Here is an 18397-nt window from a genome sequence, read left to right as displayed (position 1 = left end):
AACATCTCACTTCTTAAACAGAGCACACTACTAATATATGTATTAATTCCCATATTTTACTTTCTATGGAGATTCAAATAAAAATGAACCTCAATTTTAAATACTTTCCTTATAACTATATAAAGCATTTGCCTAAATCTTTGTTAGTGCTTAAGAGTTACAGTATGGAAACTAGGGAGATGGTTCAGATGCTAAATTGCTTGCCCAGTAAGCATGGGAGCCTGTGTTTGATGTCCAAAACCCACAGAAAGGCCAGGTGTGACTGCTTAGTCTTGAATCCCAGAGATTCAGAGATAGGAAAGTTAAGATTCACTGAAGCATGCTGGCCAGCTGTCCTCACCTAATCCATAAATAACAGGATAAATGCAAGATCCTCCCTCAAAATAATTAGTAGAACAGCACCTGAGAAGCAACACACAAATTTGTGGCATACACCCACAGGAACACATACATACATACACAGATACACACACAGATACACACACAGATACACACACACACACACACACACACACACACACACACACACACACACTCACACACAGAGATACAAACACACTTTCATAGATACACACACACACACACACACTCACAGATACAAACAGACACAGATACACAATAGAGATACACATACTTTGTGGCATGAGTTTTAAAATCCAGTATAAGAAAGAGCTGCAGAGTATAAATTGCGTCTTCCTGGCAGGTTCAATGCATTTAGATAATTTTGTCTTTGCTCTGTTTTATTCAAGTTCTGGAAGTTTGTACATTTGAAAAGAGAAACCTATGTAAATGGTACCAGCCGAATCCAGCAAATTTACTCCATGACTCAAATACATTCAGGTGGGGACTCGGTAACGGGATAAGTATTCATCATGGGGAAGAAAACCACAGACCATCAGTGGATCACACAAAGTAAGTGGCTATGTATTTTCAAAGTGTATCTTAGGAAATATTGCTGTGACCCACCTTATCAGTGCTGCTGTAGAGATGAATGGAGTGTCCATGAACAAGAGGTTTGAGTGTATTCTTTCACACTGAACCAGGAAAACAAAACTTATAAAGCAAATGGGGCTGGCAAGATGCCTCAGTGGGGAAAGGCACTTTCTGCTAACCATGAGGGTCTGAGCTCAGTCTCCAGGACACAAATTGTAGAAAGACAGACCAGATCCCACAAGTTGTGCTGTGATTTCCACAGATACACCATTTTATGAAAGCATCTATGTGCAGACATGCACATATGTACACACAAAATTAAAGATACACATACACACACATACAAATGCACACATACATAATAAAAGTAAGGAATGATTTTGAGATTACCATTGAAACTAGATGTTAACAGCATTAAAGTAAAACATGTGCAATTTTAATATCTCCTCTCTGTGAGAAGCTTGGGACTTTGTTAAAGTATTTTTATTTATTTATTTATTATTTATTTTTGCCTCTACCTATGGCCTTCAATATTCTAGTCAAACATACTGACATTGAGCTACACTTGTAGCATGAAAACTACTGCTAATATTTTTTTAAAGTATTGAGGCTGATGAGATATCTCACTTAGTAAAAATGTCAAAGAAGCAGACAGGCAGAACTTTGTGGGACTCTGGCCAACCTGGCAAGCCTACTTGGAAAGTTCCAAGCTAGGGAAGAACTTGTCTCAAAAATAAGGTAGATGGCACTTTGGTAACTCTAGGCCTGGGATCTGCAGGCAGGTCAACTCCCCCAGAAGCTGACCAAGCAACCACAAGTCTGATGACATCCCTAGACTACTCCTGCCCACAACCAGGGCAGAAGTGAGCTTTGCCCCCTGCCTTGAGCCTGACTTCTGTCTTCCCACTTTGGGAACTCCAGGCCTGGGATCTACAGGCAGGCTGACTCACCCTGGCAGAGAGCCCACCTGCACCCACTGGAAGAAGGATGGGAAGATGGCAATATAAGAACATATTTAACAACAGAAAAAACAATATGACTACAGTCTAGGGACTCTATGCCAGCAAGACCTGAACATCCCAATACCAATGAAGCAAAGGAGAACAACCTTAAATACAACCTCATGAAGATGACAGAGACCTGTAGGGGAAGCTGTAGCCACGCCTTCTTAGGGGTGGCTACAGGAGTACCTGAGGGCTTGTGAGGGCGTGGTCAGAGTGAGTAGGGGGACTGCGTTTTCGGTTTCGGTTTCTCTTTGCTTCTTGCTGTACAGACTACCACGGGCTGGCTGGTTTGCTCTGTAAGTAAGGCTTTTCCCTATTAAATACCCTTATATTTCTACCTGACTCCGTATTGGTAATTACCTACTATAGAGACCCTAGGAGAAGAAATGAGAAAGTCCTTTAAAGAAATGTAAGAAAAGACAAATGAAAAATTTTAAGAAACAATTCACAGTGCAAGGTTTGAAAGCTGAAATAGAGACAACAACAACAACAACAACAACAACAACAAAAATCCCACAGTCTTAGGGAATGCTGGAATTAGAAAAGATGGGCAAACAATCAGGAATTACAGATGCATGCATAACCAAACAGAATAGAAGAGATGGAAGAGAGAATCTCAGGTATTGAAGATACACTAGGAGAAATAGATTCAGTGACCAAAGAAAATCATAAGTCCAACAAATCCTTAACACAAAATATCCAGGAAATATGGGACACCATGTAAGGGCCAAACCTAAGAATAATAGGTATAGAAAAAGGTGAAGATACCCAACTCAAGGTGCAGAAAACATATTCAACAAAATCATAGAAGAAAACCTTCCCAACCTAATTTCATGACAATGAAAATACAAGAAGACTACAGGACAGCAAACAGAGTGGACCACAAAAAGTCCCCTCATCACATAATAATTAAAACACCAAACATACAGAATAAAGAAAGAATATTAAGAGCAGCAAAGGAAAAATGCCAAGTAACATATAAAGGCAATCTATCAGAATTAACCTGACTTCTCCATGGAAACTCTGAAAGCCAGAAGGTCATGGATAGATATTCCACAACACTAAGAGATCATGGATGCCAGCCCAGACTACTATACCCAGCAAAGCTTTCAATCACTATAGATGGAGAAAACTAGATATTCCACAACAAAACAATAGATTTAAACAATACATATCCACTAATCCAACCCTACAGAAAGTACTGGAAGGAAAACTCCTATCTAAGGAAGTTAACTACACTAATAAAAACATAAGCAATAGATAATCCCACTTTACCAACAGCCATAAGAAAAAGCAGGGTAAATCCACACACAATAACACCACCAAAAACAAATCAAAAGCAAACAAGAATTAACACTCAATGGTCCTTAATTTCCCTCAATATTAATGGTCTTAACTTGCCTATAAAAAGACACAGGCTAACAGAGTGAATAAGACAGAATCTATCCCTCTTCTGCTTACAAGAAACATACCTCAACTTCAAAGACAGACATTACCTCAGAATAAAGGGTTGGGAAAAGATTTTCCAATCAAATGGATCCAAAAAACAAGCTAGTGTAGCTATCCCAGTGTCTAATAGTATCTAACAAATTATTCTTTAAACTAAAATCAATCAAAATAGATGAATAAAGTCTTTTCATATTCATTATAGGGAAAATCCATCAGGAAGAAGTCTCAATTCTGAACATTTATGCCCCAAATACAAAGGCACCCACATTTGTAAAAGACACACTACTAAAATTCAAATCACACACAAGACCTCACACAGTTATTGTGAGAGAATTCAACACCCCAATCTCACTACTAGATAGGAACACCAGACAGAAACTTAACAAAGAGACAAAGGAACTAACAGAATTTATGACTCAATTGGTAATAACAGATATCTATAGAACATCACATCCAAACACCAAAGAATATACCTTCTTCTCAGCAACACATAGAACCTTCTCTAAAATCGACCACATACTCAGCAACATGGCAAACCTCAACAGGTATAAAAAATTGTAATAACTCCCTGTATCTTATCAGACCATCAGAATTCAACAACAACACAATTTGCAGAAAACCTACATACTCATAGAAACTGAACAACATGCAATTGCACCATTCCTGGGTCAAGGAAGCAATAAAGAAATTAAAGACTTCCTAGGATTCAATGAAAATGAAGACACAACATACCCAAACTTATGGGACACTTTGAAGCAATACTAAGAAGAAAGTTCATAGCACTAAGTGTTCACATGAAGAGACATGAGAATAGTCACACTAGAGAATTAACAGCACAACTTAAAACTCTAGAACAAATAGAAGCAAACTTACCCTCGATGTGTAGAGGCCAGGAAATAATCAAACTAAGGGCAGAAATCAATAAAGTCAAAACAAAGAAACAATACAAAGAATCATGTAACAAAGAGTTGGTTCTTGGAGAAAATCAACAAGATAGACAAATCTTTATCCAAACTAATAAAAAGGCAGAGAGATCATGCAAATTACCAAAATCAGAAATGCTGAGAGTACACTTGATAAGAAGTCCTTGTGTTCTCTTAGTGCCTGAAAGTCATGTATGAAAAGTCTTCCAGGTCCATTCAGCTTGATGTAGTCTGTAGACCATTGTGAACAGAGCTACAGTAAACATGAGAAGAAAAGTTATGATTGCTCATACAGTGCTAGAAAAGCAACTGGAGACTTATGTGCATTTCCTGAAGCACACAATTAGCAGCTCATAACCACCTATAAGGACAGAGGACCACATGCCCTCAATTTGTCACCATGAGACTTAAACTGCTCATGCAGAAACATACACACATAATTAAAAATAAAGTATTTCTGTAATCTTTTCTCATCAATCACTGGGAGGTATTCTGTTTTTATGAGTTCTTTTGTAGTACAGATGAGGTCTGGATACAAATGTTAATATTTCATAACCACATTCCTCATTTTGACTAATAAATACTGTGTTTGTAACATCACTATTCCCTGTTAAAGGTTATTAACAGGTTACTTCCAGTTAAAGAGCATCCAAGAGATCGGTATCATTTTTGTTCTCAAGAACAACTCATGTCAGTCACTTATCTGGGTCAGCAGGGTTAGCAGATACCTCAGGGAATTCATAGTTAAGAGGTGATGTCCCCATGAACAGTCATCTTCTTGGCCTCCATCTTGTGATTGGAATCCTTCATCTTGACCAACCATAGTAGATGCAAAAAGTCATAAATCCAAAAACTATATTGCCAGACAAATGGATATTAAAGCAAAAAGTATGAAATTTACTTTGTAATCAAAGGAATAAAAGCTATTTATCAAAACAAAAATGAAAATGTGTGTTTGGATGGATATGAATGGGTCCTGTGCTATGTCCATGGGAACATAGTTCTACTGCAATATGGGAAAATATGTGTAAGCCAAGAGATACTGTAATAGAGGGAGCCATTATGAAGTTAAAAAGAAATCTAGCAAGAGGGAAATGTCCAGGGATGCACAAGGATGACCCCAACTAAGAATCTAAACAACAGAAGAGAGGCTACCTTAAATGCCCTTCCCCTATATTGAGATTGATAACTACATTAAATGCCATCCTAGAGCCTTCATCAGTAACTGATTGAAGCAGAAGCAGAGATCCACAGCTAAGTACTGAACTGAACTCCTGGAATCCAATTGTAGAGAAGTAGGAATGATGAACAAAGGGGTCAAGTCCATTCTGGGGAAACCCACAGAATCAGCTGACCTGAGCAAGTGGGAGCTCATAGACCCCAGTCTGGCAGCTGGAGAATGAACCAACCCCCCTGAATGTGGGTGTCAGTTGGGAAGCCTGAGTAGCCTATGGGGCCTCTGGCAGTGGAACCAATGTTTATCCCTAGTGCACAAAAGGGCTTTGGGAGTCCATTCCACCTAAAGGGATACTCTCTCAGCCTAGACACATAGGGGAGGGCCTAGGTCCTGCCTCAAATGACGTAGACAGACTTTGATGATCCCCCATGTGAGGCTTAACCCTCCCTGGAGAGGGGTCCAGTATTTGGTAAACCATTTGATTAAATATGATCTGTATCCTAATTTGATTTTACTTAGCTAAATTCCATAATTTGTTAACATGTACTCAGTTCTTGATGTTTTCAATTAGTTTAAATTTTTACAACGATATTAGCTGAGAGAAGGTAAGCAGATACAGTGCCTGTTGTTGGAGAAGCATGGTTTTAATAGGGTAATGACAAATGAATGAAATATGAGCCTAGTTCTCATTGGGAATACCTCAGTGAAGCAAAGATGTAAAACACAGTGCATTAACTAGAGAAAGTAGAAATGGAAGGGATTAGAAAACAGTGAGTGGGCTCTTTTTATATGGAGGACAAATGAAACAGCACTGAGGTGGTGTTGTGCACCATCAAAGAGATGTCTCCTCTCCCAGACAGATAGAGCAAGAGCAAACCAGATGGAAGCATGTTTTTTTTTTTCTGTATTCATTGTTAAACCATTTGTTCATGTAATATATCTTATTTTTGGAACTACTTGAATATTTCATACCTTTGGAGGCAATCTTTATGGCTACTATATCAACCAACCTCTCGTTTGGCTTCCCTTTTATTTTACACATTACCTTTTACAAATTAATTTCACCACAGTGGCTGCATATACAAAGTAAAAAATGTAAAAGAAAACTGACAGTCTCATGATGACAAAGTCTACCCATTTGCAGTATCCCCAACCCAATTGGCTGGAGAGACCTTAATCTGTTTTAAGACACTTTCATTTATTCAGTTGTTTATCTATATTTTTATTAGCCACTGGTTTGTTCATATTTGTAAAATAATATATTCTCATATTCTACAACCATGACTTCATTCTAAAAGGATATTATTTTTTCTTAACAGAAATGGTGATTCTATTTCCCCAAGTCTGCTGCTCTTCTTCCCAATTTTCCTGATATATTAGTACATGATTTCATTTGATTTTGGTTTTTGTGTATTTTGTTTCATATGGTTCAGGGTCTCACTTGACAGTGATGGTCTAGAAATTGCTATAAAGACTAGGCTGTAGACACAAAGGGTTGGGCCTAGGCCCTATCCCAAAGGATGACAGACTCTGAAGGCCCCCTATGGAAAGCCTTACCCTCTCTGGGGAGCAGAAAGGTATGGGATAGGTGGGGTGTTAGTTGGGGGGGTAGGGAAGGAGGGGAGGCAGAGGGAACTGGGATTGAAATGTAAAATAATCTTGTTTCTAATTTAAATTAAAAATGGAGAGAAAGAAAACAAGAATTAAAATCTAATAAAGTTTTCTTAAACAGTAAAAAAAAAAAAAGACTAGGCTGACCACAAGTTACAGAAGTCCACCTGACTCTGCCTCCTGAGTGCTGGCATTATATGGGTGTGCCCTATACATGGTGATTCCATTTAATTATAATAGTTCATCAATATTGTGCCTTTTTTAAAAATCTATAGCTGGGTGTGAAATGATTTGAACATTTTCTTTACCCTGAAATTAACAGTTGCATCATCTTTTATTTTCTTTGCATGCTTTACCTAATCCACTCTTTTAAGATTATAAGATAACTCATCCTCCTACCCCCCTTTTTTTTTTTCTAGAAAAGCTGTCTCACCGGTCCTTTTCCAGAATATCCTCTGAATTTCCTCTTACCTGCCAAAGAGTTGTTATTGTGGGCTCCATCTTCATCTACCCAATAAATACAAAATCCCTACAATTTCAAATACTATGACTTCCTGTCCTTTGCAAAGCTTGCACTTCCTATATTTTCTTGTTTCTTTATGCTCCCTTACTGTTTGTGTATAACTTTAAATATTAGGCATTTTTCACATGTGATACCCTTTGAGTATCTCCTAATGTTAAAGTGTAAAATGTTAAACATTAACTAGAGAATTGAACCAAACTCTGATATGGAATTTCTAATGGTCGGGTGATGAATTCATCACTTGCTGGTACATGTCTCTATAGTGATTTTTAAAATATGTATTTTTGAGGGATTTTCAATCACAGTGTAAACCCCAAGTTTGTGTTAGCATTTATTAAATAAAATCAACATTGGGTCAGGAGTTAGAGTCAGCAATGAGTTGAAAGAAAATAATCATAAAGAGTCAGATGAGAGTCTGGAAGAAGGATAGAGAGATACACAGGAAGTAGTAGGGAGGAACTTTGAGTGTGATGCTACTTTTTGCTTTGGGGCTATGGAAGAGCCACTGTTTCTGAGATGCTGGGAAAGAGGGAATGTTCATCTAGCTGCTCCTCAACCTCTCTGTGCTAGCAGGTTACCACCCCAGCCTCTGACTCCCAAGTCCTATTGATAAATAGAATGATAGAGATTAAGCTAAAAACTACAGTGACAGAGGTGGATTCAGTGGGAATGTATGCTTTCTAATTTAAAATGGTTAAATGTGATTTTCCCTAAGGTGTTATTCCTCACATACTATACTTAGTAAAGAAACCTTTCCCACCTTAAAAATTTTATAGTTACTTAATTTATGTACAATTACTCTGGATACTTTAAATCATGGCCTGTTTATAGTAGTCAGAGTCTAACACACTGTTTGAAATGTTGATTTGACCTGGCGAGAATAAGTCCTTCCAATTTAAAAAATGCAGAGGAAAAATAAATGGTTTGACTCAGGTAAGCATATAAATTGTTTTAAAGGTGACAATGTGTTATGATAAATGTTATAATAAATCTTTCTGCCAAACGCCTGAGCCCCATTGTCACGTGTAAGCTTTACGCCAGCCACCTGCCCAAGTTAGGCCCAAATGAATACACAGAGAGACTTGTATTAGTTACAATCCTGCTTGGCCAATGACTAGGATTCTCATCTGTTAGCTCAGTCTCAATTATCATACATCTATATATTTTATAAGACTTATCTTATCGGACGCCTTATTGGCGTCCCTCCTAGCTGGTGGATCACATCGTGCCGCTGGAGCAGGAGCCGAGGGGAAAGAGAGCGACACTTCCTTTTTCCTCTTCTTAAATATGAGTCTCCTTGCTATGTCACTTCCTGTCTGGAACACCATTTCTCTACTACATTTCCCAGAATCCTCTTTGACTCCTAGTCCAGCCTAACCTGCTGTCTCATTGGCCAAGCAAGTACTTTATTTATAAACATACGCAGAAGTATTTCCCCCATCAACAATGTAATTCACCAATAGTTAGGAGCATACTTTTCCATCTTTACAGGCCCTTTCCTGGTTCCCTTACACTCCTGTTTTAACCTGTAATTTGCTTGTTTCCCATGAGACTTTCTTATTCATTGCCTCTTTATATTTCATCTTCATCTGATGAGGGAAGTCCTTCTGTGTATATGTTTGTCATATTGGTTGATAAATAAAGCACTGCTGGCCAGGAAAGCAAGATAGGTGGAGCTAGGAGTCAAGGAGGAATCTGGGAAATGTAGTGAAGACTGAGTCACCATGTGATGGCCAGGAAGAGAGGATGCATTCCACTGGTGTCCCCGGTAAGATAATATTTATAAAGTATATAGATTAATGGTTATGGTTGATACTTAGGACAGAGCTAACAAGTGAGAAATCCTAGTCATTGGCCAGCAGCATTGTAAATAATATAAGACTCTGTGTTATTTTGGGGCCCTAATGTGGCGGAAGAACTCAGGAGGCTGGCAGAGTTATCATTGCATTCATCACCATTTTAAATGAGCTTTTGCAGTGTCATTTTGTAACTTTCCATCACTTATTTTTTTCTCCGGAGCCCAGTAGCTAACATCTGTGCTCTTTTAGACTCCACAAGTGTACCCAGTGTTCACAGCCCACAAGTTCTCCCTGTCTTCCCTTTTCAGTTTGAGTTCAGGGAAACATTGCTGAAGTCAACAGAGGGAACCCCTGTTTATGTTACAGTTCCCACAGTTAAGGGCCAAAGGCCACTCAGTGTCTATGGCTGCTGCTTCAAGAAAACATGTTATTCCATCCCTCATCACTTTGTCAAAGTAGTCTTGTATTCAAGGGAAATCATTGTATCTTTAGCATCTGGTCATTTAGGTTAAAAGTTTTCCCTTGTTTTCTGAGCTCACTTTCATAGCTTTTCTTCCGAAAAATGATTTGTTTCTAAATTAGAACTGTACATAGTAATAGTGAAAGTACAAATGGAGTATGTCAATATATTATATAAGCCAGCAGCTGGTTTCTATCTATCCCCATCCTCCCAATTTAAATAAGCTACAATACCCTGGAGGAGTCCCAGGGACTACATTTCCCAATCTATTGCATTGTTTTCTGGCTGTCTGGCCCAAAGTAAGTCTCCACAAGGAGATAAAGCACAAAATTAAATTCATTTTAAATAACAACACTTAGCAGATGTTGTTAAATTTCTATACTCACATGACAATGAGCCTTGAAGAAGGCAATGACCTCAATCCAAAATCTTTCCTCGCCTCTCTGTCTGTTTTTCTTCAGGCTCCATCCTCAGCCAAGGGAGGATGTTTTGCCCATTCTATGGAGTATAGTAAATCGGCTTCAAGCTCCACTTTTTCAGTTTTATTTTATCCATTCATAAACTGCTTCTTTTTTTCTCATTTCTCTAGTGCGTGGCTCTAGAAACACAAAGGCAGTTTTCAAAGCAATTATCTTGAAAGAATTTTCAAGACTTGTATTGAGAATATAAAAAGTTTGTGCCAATTATCTTTCCCTTATACCCCACTCCCCAAGGCAAAGATGACTTCTGGCTCTGGGCAGGAAAGATCATTTTCAGGCAAGTGAAAGAGGTAAAAAAGACCTGTTCCATGTATTTCAAAATATCCTTCCACTTTAAACACTTAATGAGGTAATAAAAAGCCTAGATAATTCATGCTATGGGAGCTTTTCACTGTGTACTGAAATCCTAGACAAGTTATAAAAATGTGTGGTTTTTGACATGAAAATAAAGTGGCATGCTTAACAGGAAGATACTTCAAAGTGAATTTTGTTTATTAAAAAAGTATGCAGACATTTTTGCATACCTGAAATGAATTCTGTGATCTAAAATTAATGTTGCATTCTTATTTTTTTGTTTGTTTTCTGGAGCAGGTCACCATTTGATACAACTAGTTCATTTGTTTCAAGTGAGTTTGACAGCCATTGCCCTTTTTAAAGCTAAGCATATATAGCAGGTGAGGGCATATATTCTGCATTCAGCTTAACAGATGTCAAGGTGTCTCCCAAGAATGCAACAAGGTAGAAAAAAAGGACTATTCTTAGCTATAATTCAACAAAATAATAAAATACAAAATTAACAAAAAAATCACCTGAAATTTGCCTATTTTCATTAATTTGGCCTTGGGTGAAATCTCATTTTCCTTTATAGTATGAGAAGAGAAAGAACATTTAGCAGAAAAGTTATTTTCTTAGTATTTTTGAAAAGGTAAAATAGTCTGTTGAGGAGGATGAAGAAGAGGAGACTGATATAGGCGAGAAAAAGCAAAGGAAAAGAGTAGGAGGAAGAGGATGTGGGGAGGAGGAGGGAGATGGGAAAGGGCAATACAGGATGAATTTATATCCTTTAATTCTCCAGAAACTACTAGGGAATTTGTATGGAAGCTTTATCTTCATGTGAGTTTGTTTGGAAATTACAATTAGTTGAATAGTAAAGCAGGACATTGACTAATGCAGGGTTTGAATATCACATAATTCTCTGGAGTTTGAACATGCTTTGTATGGTGTGGATTTGGAGGTGTTCTGGAATGATTTCTCCCAGTTTGTCACTTCCTCTGATCTCAAAATCCTGCTCTGACCCACCCAACTAATGTAAGTAGCCTGACTGTCAACTCAGGAAATGTTACTTTACCATATGTATTGGTTCATAGCTAAGCACCAGAATTGTTATACTCATTTTTATACCATACAATATGGTGTCCAAATCTGTTCTGTTTTACTGAATGTCCATCACATGGTTAAATAAACTAAACTAAATAAGTAAATTATTAGAAATTTTCCATGAGCATGGACTCATGGCCATAGGCAAAATCAAGTTCTTCATGCTTCATTACATTGAATGATATTTGAATAAAAAAATAGCAAAGCATAAAACTAATGCTTTCCAGGTTATTCATTTCTAAATATGCTCCAGAAACCAAGTGGAAGTTTTTGAAATTGTCAAGGACTTTTAAAATAAAAGTATGTATTTTCATAATAACAATACAGTATATGTAAAACATATATAACTATGTAGTTTGTATGTACATTTCTACTGAATATATATATATACATATATATATTCTACTGAATATGTATATATATATATCGATTAAAACACATGAAACATGCATACACATGTGTACCCACATATATATCAGATTATATTTAAATGTAGATTTTGAAGCATTTATATCAACATTTAGAATAATAGTTAAATTTCAGCCTTTAGAAACAATTTTACAGTAATAAATAGCACAAATATTCAAAATCTGAATTGACTGTGGTGGTTTTTGAACTGTTTGATACTATTTGGCAAGTGTTATTCCTGCTAATTACTGAAGGGATGAATGAGAAGCCAAATTACACTTTTAAAACAGTAGGAAAGAAATACCTTCTGTTAGACTATATTGAGGTTAAGTTCTTGTCTTAGGGTTTTCATTGTTGTGAAGAGACTCCATGATCACAGCAATTCTTATAAAGAAAGCATTTAACTGGCATGGCTCTCTTACAGTTTCAGAGGTTCAGTACATTATCGTCATGCTGGGGAGCACACAGGCATGCATACAGATGTGGTCCTGCCTACATCTTATCAGAAGGCAGCAGGAAGTAGACTGAGTGTCACACTGAGAAACACTTGAACCTCAAAGCCTGCACCCACAGTGAAGCACTTCCTTCAACAAGACACACTTCCTAATAGTGCTACTCCCTTTGCCTGCCATTGTTATATTCTCCTGTTATTTTACTCTGTGTAATTAAGTAAATTAAGTTACAGATTTTCATTCACTTCAGAAGTATTTTATATCAATAGGTAGTTTTTACAAAGCTAACTTCAGTGATTTAAAATTCTGTAATTTAAGAGTCTATACTAGCTGGGTGTTGGTGGCGCACGCCTTTAATCCCAGCACTCGGGAGGCAGAGGCAGGTGGATCTCTGTGAGTTCGAGGCCAGCCTGGTCTCCAGAGCGAGTGTCAGGATAGGCGCCAAAGCTACACAGAGAAACCCTATCTCGGAAAAAAAAAAAAAAAAGAGTCTATACTATATTTACAATTATAATGCATGGTGAGAGGGAGATTTGCTAGCATGTTTACTAGATAATATAAAGATTTAAGAATACATTAATAAGAAGATGTATAAATTTGTGCTGTTACCAAAGATCATACCATCCTTTGAATATATTCTAAAATGGGTTTTTAATCATAGTTTCAATTCCATTCAGAATTAAAATTTATTATCATTATGTGATTTTTTAAATGAAGTAAACACAATCAATTCCTGTAGAGTCAGTGTAGTTGAACAAATGTAGATGAAAACCATTTTCCCCAGTCATAGGAAGGTAGAATCAACTTAATTGTCTTTATTGAGATATTGAGGTAAGACTTTAATTATATGAATCATTTGTAACAATGATTGACAAAGACATGGAGTTACAGCAGTGATCTTTCCTGCCCAGCACTCCTACAGTTCATTTGTCTAGGTTTATATATCCTTTATGTTCTTTTGAAGAACATATTCTAAAATAGTATCTTTAGTGTGGGCCCACTGTGTATGTGTGCAGAGTGCAACTTGCTGTCTATTGCCTGCGAGCAGTTACTCTCCCTAGAAGACACCCCAGGTAACAAACTATACTTGGTTGTGTGTTTGCCTTTAATAACTCATGAAAATATTCTCATTTTTCCTTTATTGGTACATAATAAGGGTACATGAAAATTGGTTTAAATTTTGTGTTTCCTTATATGTATCTTATATACTTTGGCACCACCTTCTCTTGTTCCTTCTTAACAGATAGTCCTTCTTTTGTTTTGTGTCTGATATTTCTGTAAATAACTGTTTCATATAACTAAGAAAACAGTGACTATTCACCCTTTTGAGTCTGTCTTGCCTTGTTCAATATGACAATCTCTGGTTACAGCCATTTTTTATGCAAAAGACATAATTTCATTCTTCAGTATAGCCAATAAAACTTTATTGTATGTATACCACATTTTCTTTAGGCAGTCATCTTTTGATGGTGTTGTCTTAATAAAAATGTGCATATATCACTGTGTTATGCTAGGTTGGATTCCTTTGGTAATACACTGTTCAGGGATGGTACAGCTTGATAGTTTTGGATTTCCCTAATGTCTAAAACAAATTAATCAGAACAATGCCAACAGTAATTTCATACTGTTATTGGTGTTTCATTTTCTTATATGTTTGTGTGTTTATATGTTGAGGACTAAGGGTGTACATGTACAGTGTTCAGAGAAAGACTTGTGGGAGTTGGTTTTTTCATTCTACCATATGGGTACTGGGAACTGATTTCACTCAGGTCCCTGAACTTGCCAGCAGCTCCCTTCCACGCTGAACCATCTCATAAGCCCATGTTTACAATTTTTAATTGTTATATTCATAAAATACTAATTGACTTTTAGCATAAGAATAACAATTCATTTATATATAGGAAACATAAATAAGAAAGAAAAACATTTCATCTGCTATCCTCTACCACCATTATCTTTGCATTGTACATATATACACATGTGTTTTAGTAGTATTTTGTACTTAATATTTTTAATTTCAATCATAATCTTGAATGAATAATTTACTAATACCTTTATTGAGTTGATAGTATTCTCTCAAATGACTGTCACATAATTTAGTAAATCATGTCTACACTGTTTTATTGATGAGTTGCCTTGGAGATTTTAACCAGCTTTATTGCATAATATGGTTTTATCATCATATATATGTCATAGCATAAACTGAGGGAATAAAAAAAGAGTTGATTTTATACAAATGGTAATTGCTTACATTTTAAGACTTTTGGTTTATAAATACTTATGTTACCCTCTCAAATGTATCACTTTTGCCAAAAGTATAGTATATGTTTATTTTTCTGTCATCTTACAAACATTGAGACTTAAATATTTTCTATATTTTCAAAAGTGATTTGATTGTGTATTTTTTTCTTTTCTGACAATAGATCTCTCATCTTTTGTCTTTATGCCTTGTCTATTTCTCTGTCCTTTATTTCCTATTTGTGTACTGTGCTTGATTTCAAATCCAAGAAGCCATGTGACTTTTCTTCCATTTTTCAGACTTGATGTTTTATTTATTTATTTTTATTTATAAATCTGTATGTGAAATTTTTACATTTGGATTCATAGATGTTCAAGAGACAGTATTTCACTTATCTCAGAGTGGCTTCAAACTTTCTGTGCAGCGATGCTGACCTTGAACCCTGTTCCACCTACTTGCACCTCTGAACTCTGGGATTACATGTTTGTTCCACCATTCCTGGCTCTTGTGTTCTTATTGTAGTTTAAGCTAGAACCCTGCTAATGAGAGACTCTTGGAAAGGGAGGTTTGTGTTTTTAGCTATTTGGTGCCTAAAAGAGTATAGCACGGTGAAGGAGTATCTAGTACAAAATGGTATCTAGAGCTGATAAGGGAATAGTTTCAGCAGGAACTACTGCTGAACTTGAGGCATGTTTAGGACTATGAGTACAGCACCCCATTGGGAACCCTGACATGGTCTATCAATTCTCCTGTTTTTTTTTTTTTTCATTGTTCAACATGCAACCATGTTTTGAGATCATTATAGTGGAAATGTCAACATTACATGAGTAAAGTCCCTGTCAGGACTATCTGATAAGGAATAGTCTTCTTCCAGTATTGAGTTCTATCCAGAAGCAGGAGGACTGTGTCTGAGATCCTGGCAAATCATGTCATGCTCTATTTGTACTCTGCACTTCAATTTCAATGCACCAACTTACTTTCAGTCATAATGGGAGGAGGTTTCAAAAGAGAAATTCTCAAGAAAGAAGGTGGCTTCTTACATGAAAAGCAGAAAGTTATCATTGTAGGGAAAGAAGTAATGGGAACTCTTGTTTCCGAAGTTGGCATCCTACTTTTATGGCAGCAGAATATCCTGTGACAAAAAATATAGGTGGAAGATATCCAAGGAAAGTTAACAAGAATAATCCCCCAAATATTACAGATCAAAGTCACTGAGTGCTGTTTAATAATTAAACTAGATAGAGTTGAATTTTCAGGTGATAACTGGGAGGTTGTTTTGTTGTTGTTGTTGTTGTTGTTGTTGTTGTTGTTGCTGTTGTTGTAATCAGGATCCAGAAATGAAATGAAATTATATAGTTAAGATTTAGAATGTTTACCGGGCAAGTAATTTAATTTAATTTCAGTTGCCGGCTCTGCTGAGTCTGACTAAACACATCAATACTAACTCTCCCATAGGAAATGATTCTTCTGATGAGTGGACAAGGTTCAGATTCTAGCCACAAGGGCATTTGTCAGTATCAACCCATTTCCTGTGAGAGGGAAACCTGGTCATCCACTTATAAATATCTGTCTTCTTCTAGGACAAAGTAGCACATGAAAGATACTTTGTAAATACCTGTAACCAAATGCCTTAAAGATTTATCAGAGCAGTGCTAGAACTTGAGGGGTGGGGAAGCAGGGAAGAGGGATAAAGGAGACAGAGATAAGGGTGGAGAGAGAGGAACTAGAGGGGAGATTTTCTCAGATCCCAATTTAGAGGAAGATACATTACCTCTGCCCCACCTCCTTTGGGTTGGCTTGATCGGTTGTCTTACCGGCTTGCTGAATCTATGTTTAACTGCTGTCTGCATTCAACATCTTAGATAAGCTTACTTTAAAGGGCACATTCTTCACTTGTCCTTGTTAAGTTTTATATATATATATATATATATATATATATAATTGAATATATATATATATATATATTATATATATATATTGAAAACCTTCATACAAACATTAGCCATCCGTTTTGTTTCCAACCACCAAGGATCACTATATATGTGGGTTTTTAAATTCTGCCCTTTTAAAATGAATATATTATGCTGAAGTTTTACTTCTCTATGGATTTGGGGGGAATTAAAGTATATTGAACAAAAGTTAACAGTAAAGTACACATAAATCCCAGTAGATAAAATGTGAGCTTTCACAGGGGAGAAAGGAAGTCTGTTTCCTCCTACAACCATTGTATATTCAGTCAGCAACAGAAATAGGAGCTTGAAAGAACAATGCACTTTCTTCATGGCACAATACTGTGTGAATGTGGTGACTGTGTTTTGAATAATAAAGAGATACTTATCCACAGGATGATGTGGCTTTAATACAGCCATCTACACATCTCTGGCATTAGGAACACAAATTGTTCCTGAGAGTATGTGGTATTCAAATGAAACCAGAAACCAGGAGCAAAGGTAGTTTGCATTTAGTAATGCCATCTACCTGGTACAGTCCTGTTCTCCTAAGTACTGTTACATTAATCTTATAGAATCCATCTTCTCCACTTATAATGAAATGCAAAATAAAGTGTAATGCCCCCCCCCACCTCACCCATCTCAGGGAGTTTCCAGGGAGATTATCACACAGAAGTTGTGCTCTTCAAATTCTTAGTCTCCTTACAATTCATGAAAAGCTCTTTTACTTCAGTTAGCAAATGGAGCAGATAAAACTTAAGTTAGTTTATTTTAAACATTGTATTTTCTTCCACTTTAAATACCAAATAACCAAATGATGGAAGGTGGAGGTTAGGAATATATTTAACTTATATATCTAAAGGCAAATTTATCTCTATGGACTGACACAATAATATTTATTAAAACATTTATTTAAATGTCTTTGTAAAAGAAATTATATTGACTACTTTTGTAAAATAAGAATGTAGTCCTCCCAAATCTGATGGTAAAGGGCTGTAATCCCAGCCACTTAGGAGGTTGGGCAGGGTGATAGAATTTCATTACCTCCTGGGCTACAGATTAAGTACAGTGTCAACCCATTCAACTTTATGAAACTCACTCTTAAAAAAATCATAGGTCTGAAAAAATGTCTCTTCCATGTCTTTCAATATGTTGGGAAAGCTCACCTCTGATGTTTTTGTTTAACATCCTAAGTTTTTTGTCGTTGTTGTTGTCATTGTTTCTAGTTTTATATCAGTTTGTGTTTTCTTGAATGATTGGTTCTATTTCTACTTTCATGTCATGAAATTCTTTAGTTATTCCCTACTCTTTCTTTGTGTTTCCATTAAGACATTTGTTCATATCCTCTTTAAGGCTCTTGAACATATCTATAATTGATACTCTGAAGCCATTTTTTTATGCTCAGCTAAATTGCATTTCCCAGTACCTATTACAATAGGGCTGCTGGACTCCACAGGATGCATGTGTCTTTACAGTTCAGGTCTTTGATTTTGTGCTGACATCTAGGCATCTGGAGTTATGATATTTGGGGTGTTTCTTGGTGTAGGTATCCCATCTGCTTTTGTTGTAGTTGAGCAGTTCATCTATTCTATGGCTGCAGTTGTTCCCAGGCAA

The 18397-nt window shown here is 36.5% G+C and overlaps 1 protein-coding gene across 1 annotated transcript in view; it reads left to right on the top strand.

The window, feature by feature from the left end:
* Malrd1 (MAM and LDL receptor class A domain containing 1) overlaps positions 1–18397 on the top strand; it is a 608177-nt gene that overhangs the window by 206528 nt on the left and 383252 nt on the right. The window contains exon 20 of the mRNA XM_035442808.1: positions 750–912. Within this exon, the coding sequence (XP_035298699.1) occupies positions 750–912 (163 nt within the window). The remainder of the gene's footprint in view (positions 1–749; positions 913–18397) is intronic.

Source organism: Cricetulus griseus, chromosome 3 (assembly GCF_003668045.3).
Source record: "Cricetulus griseus strain 17A/GY chromosome 3, alternate assembly CriGri-PICRH-1.0, whole genome shotgun sequence".
Lineage (NCBI taxonomy): Eukaryota > Metazoa > Chordata > Mammalia > Rodentia > Cricetidae > Cricetulus > Cricetulus griseus.
Note: the sequence above shows the minus strand (reverse complement) of the source record. Positions and strands in the feature narration are given on the sequence as shown.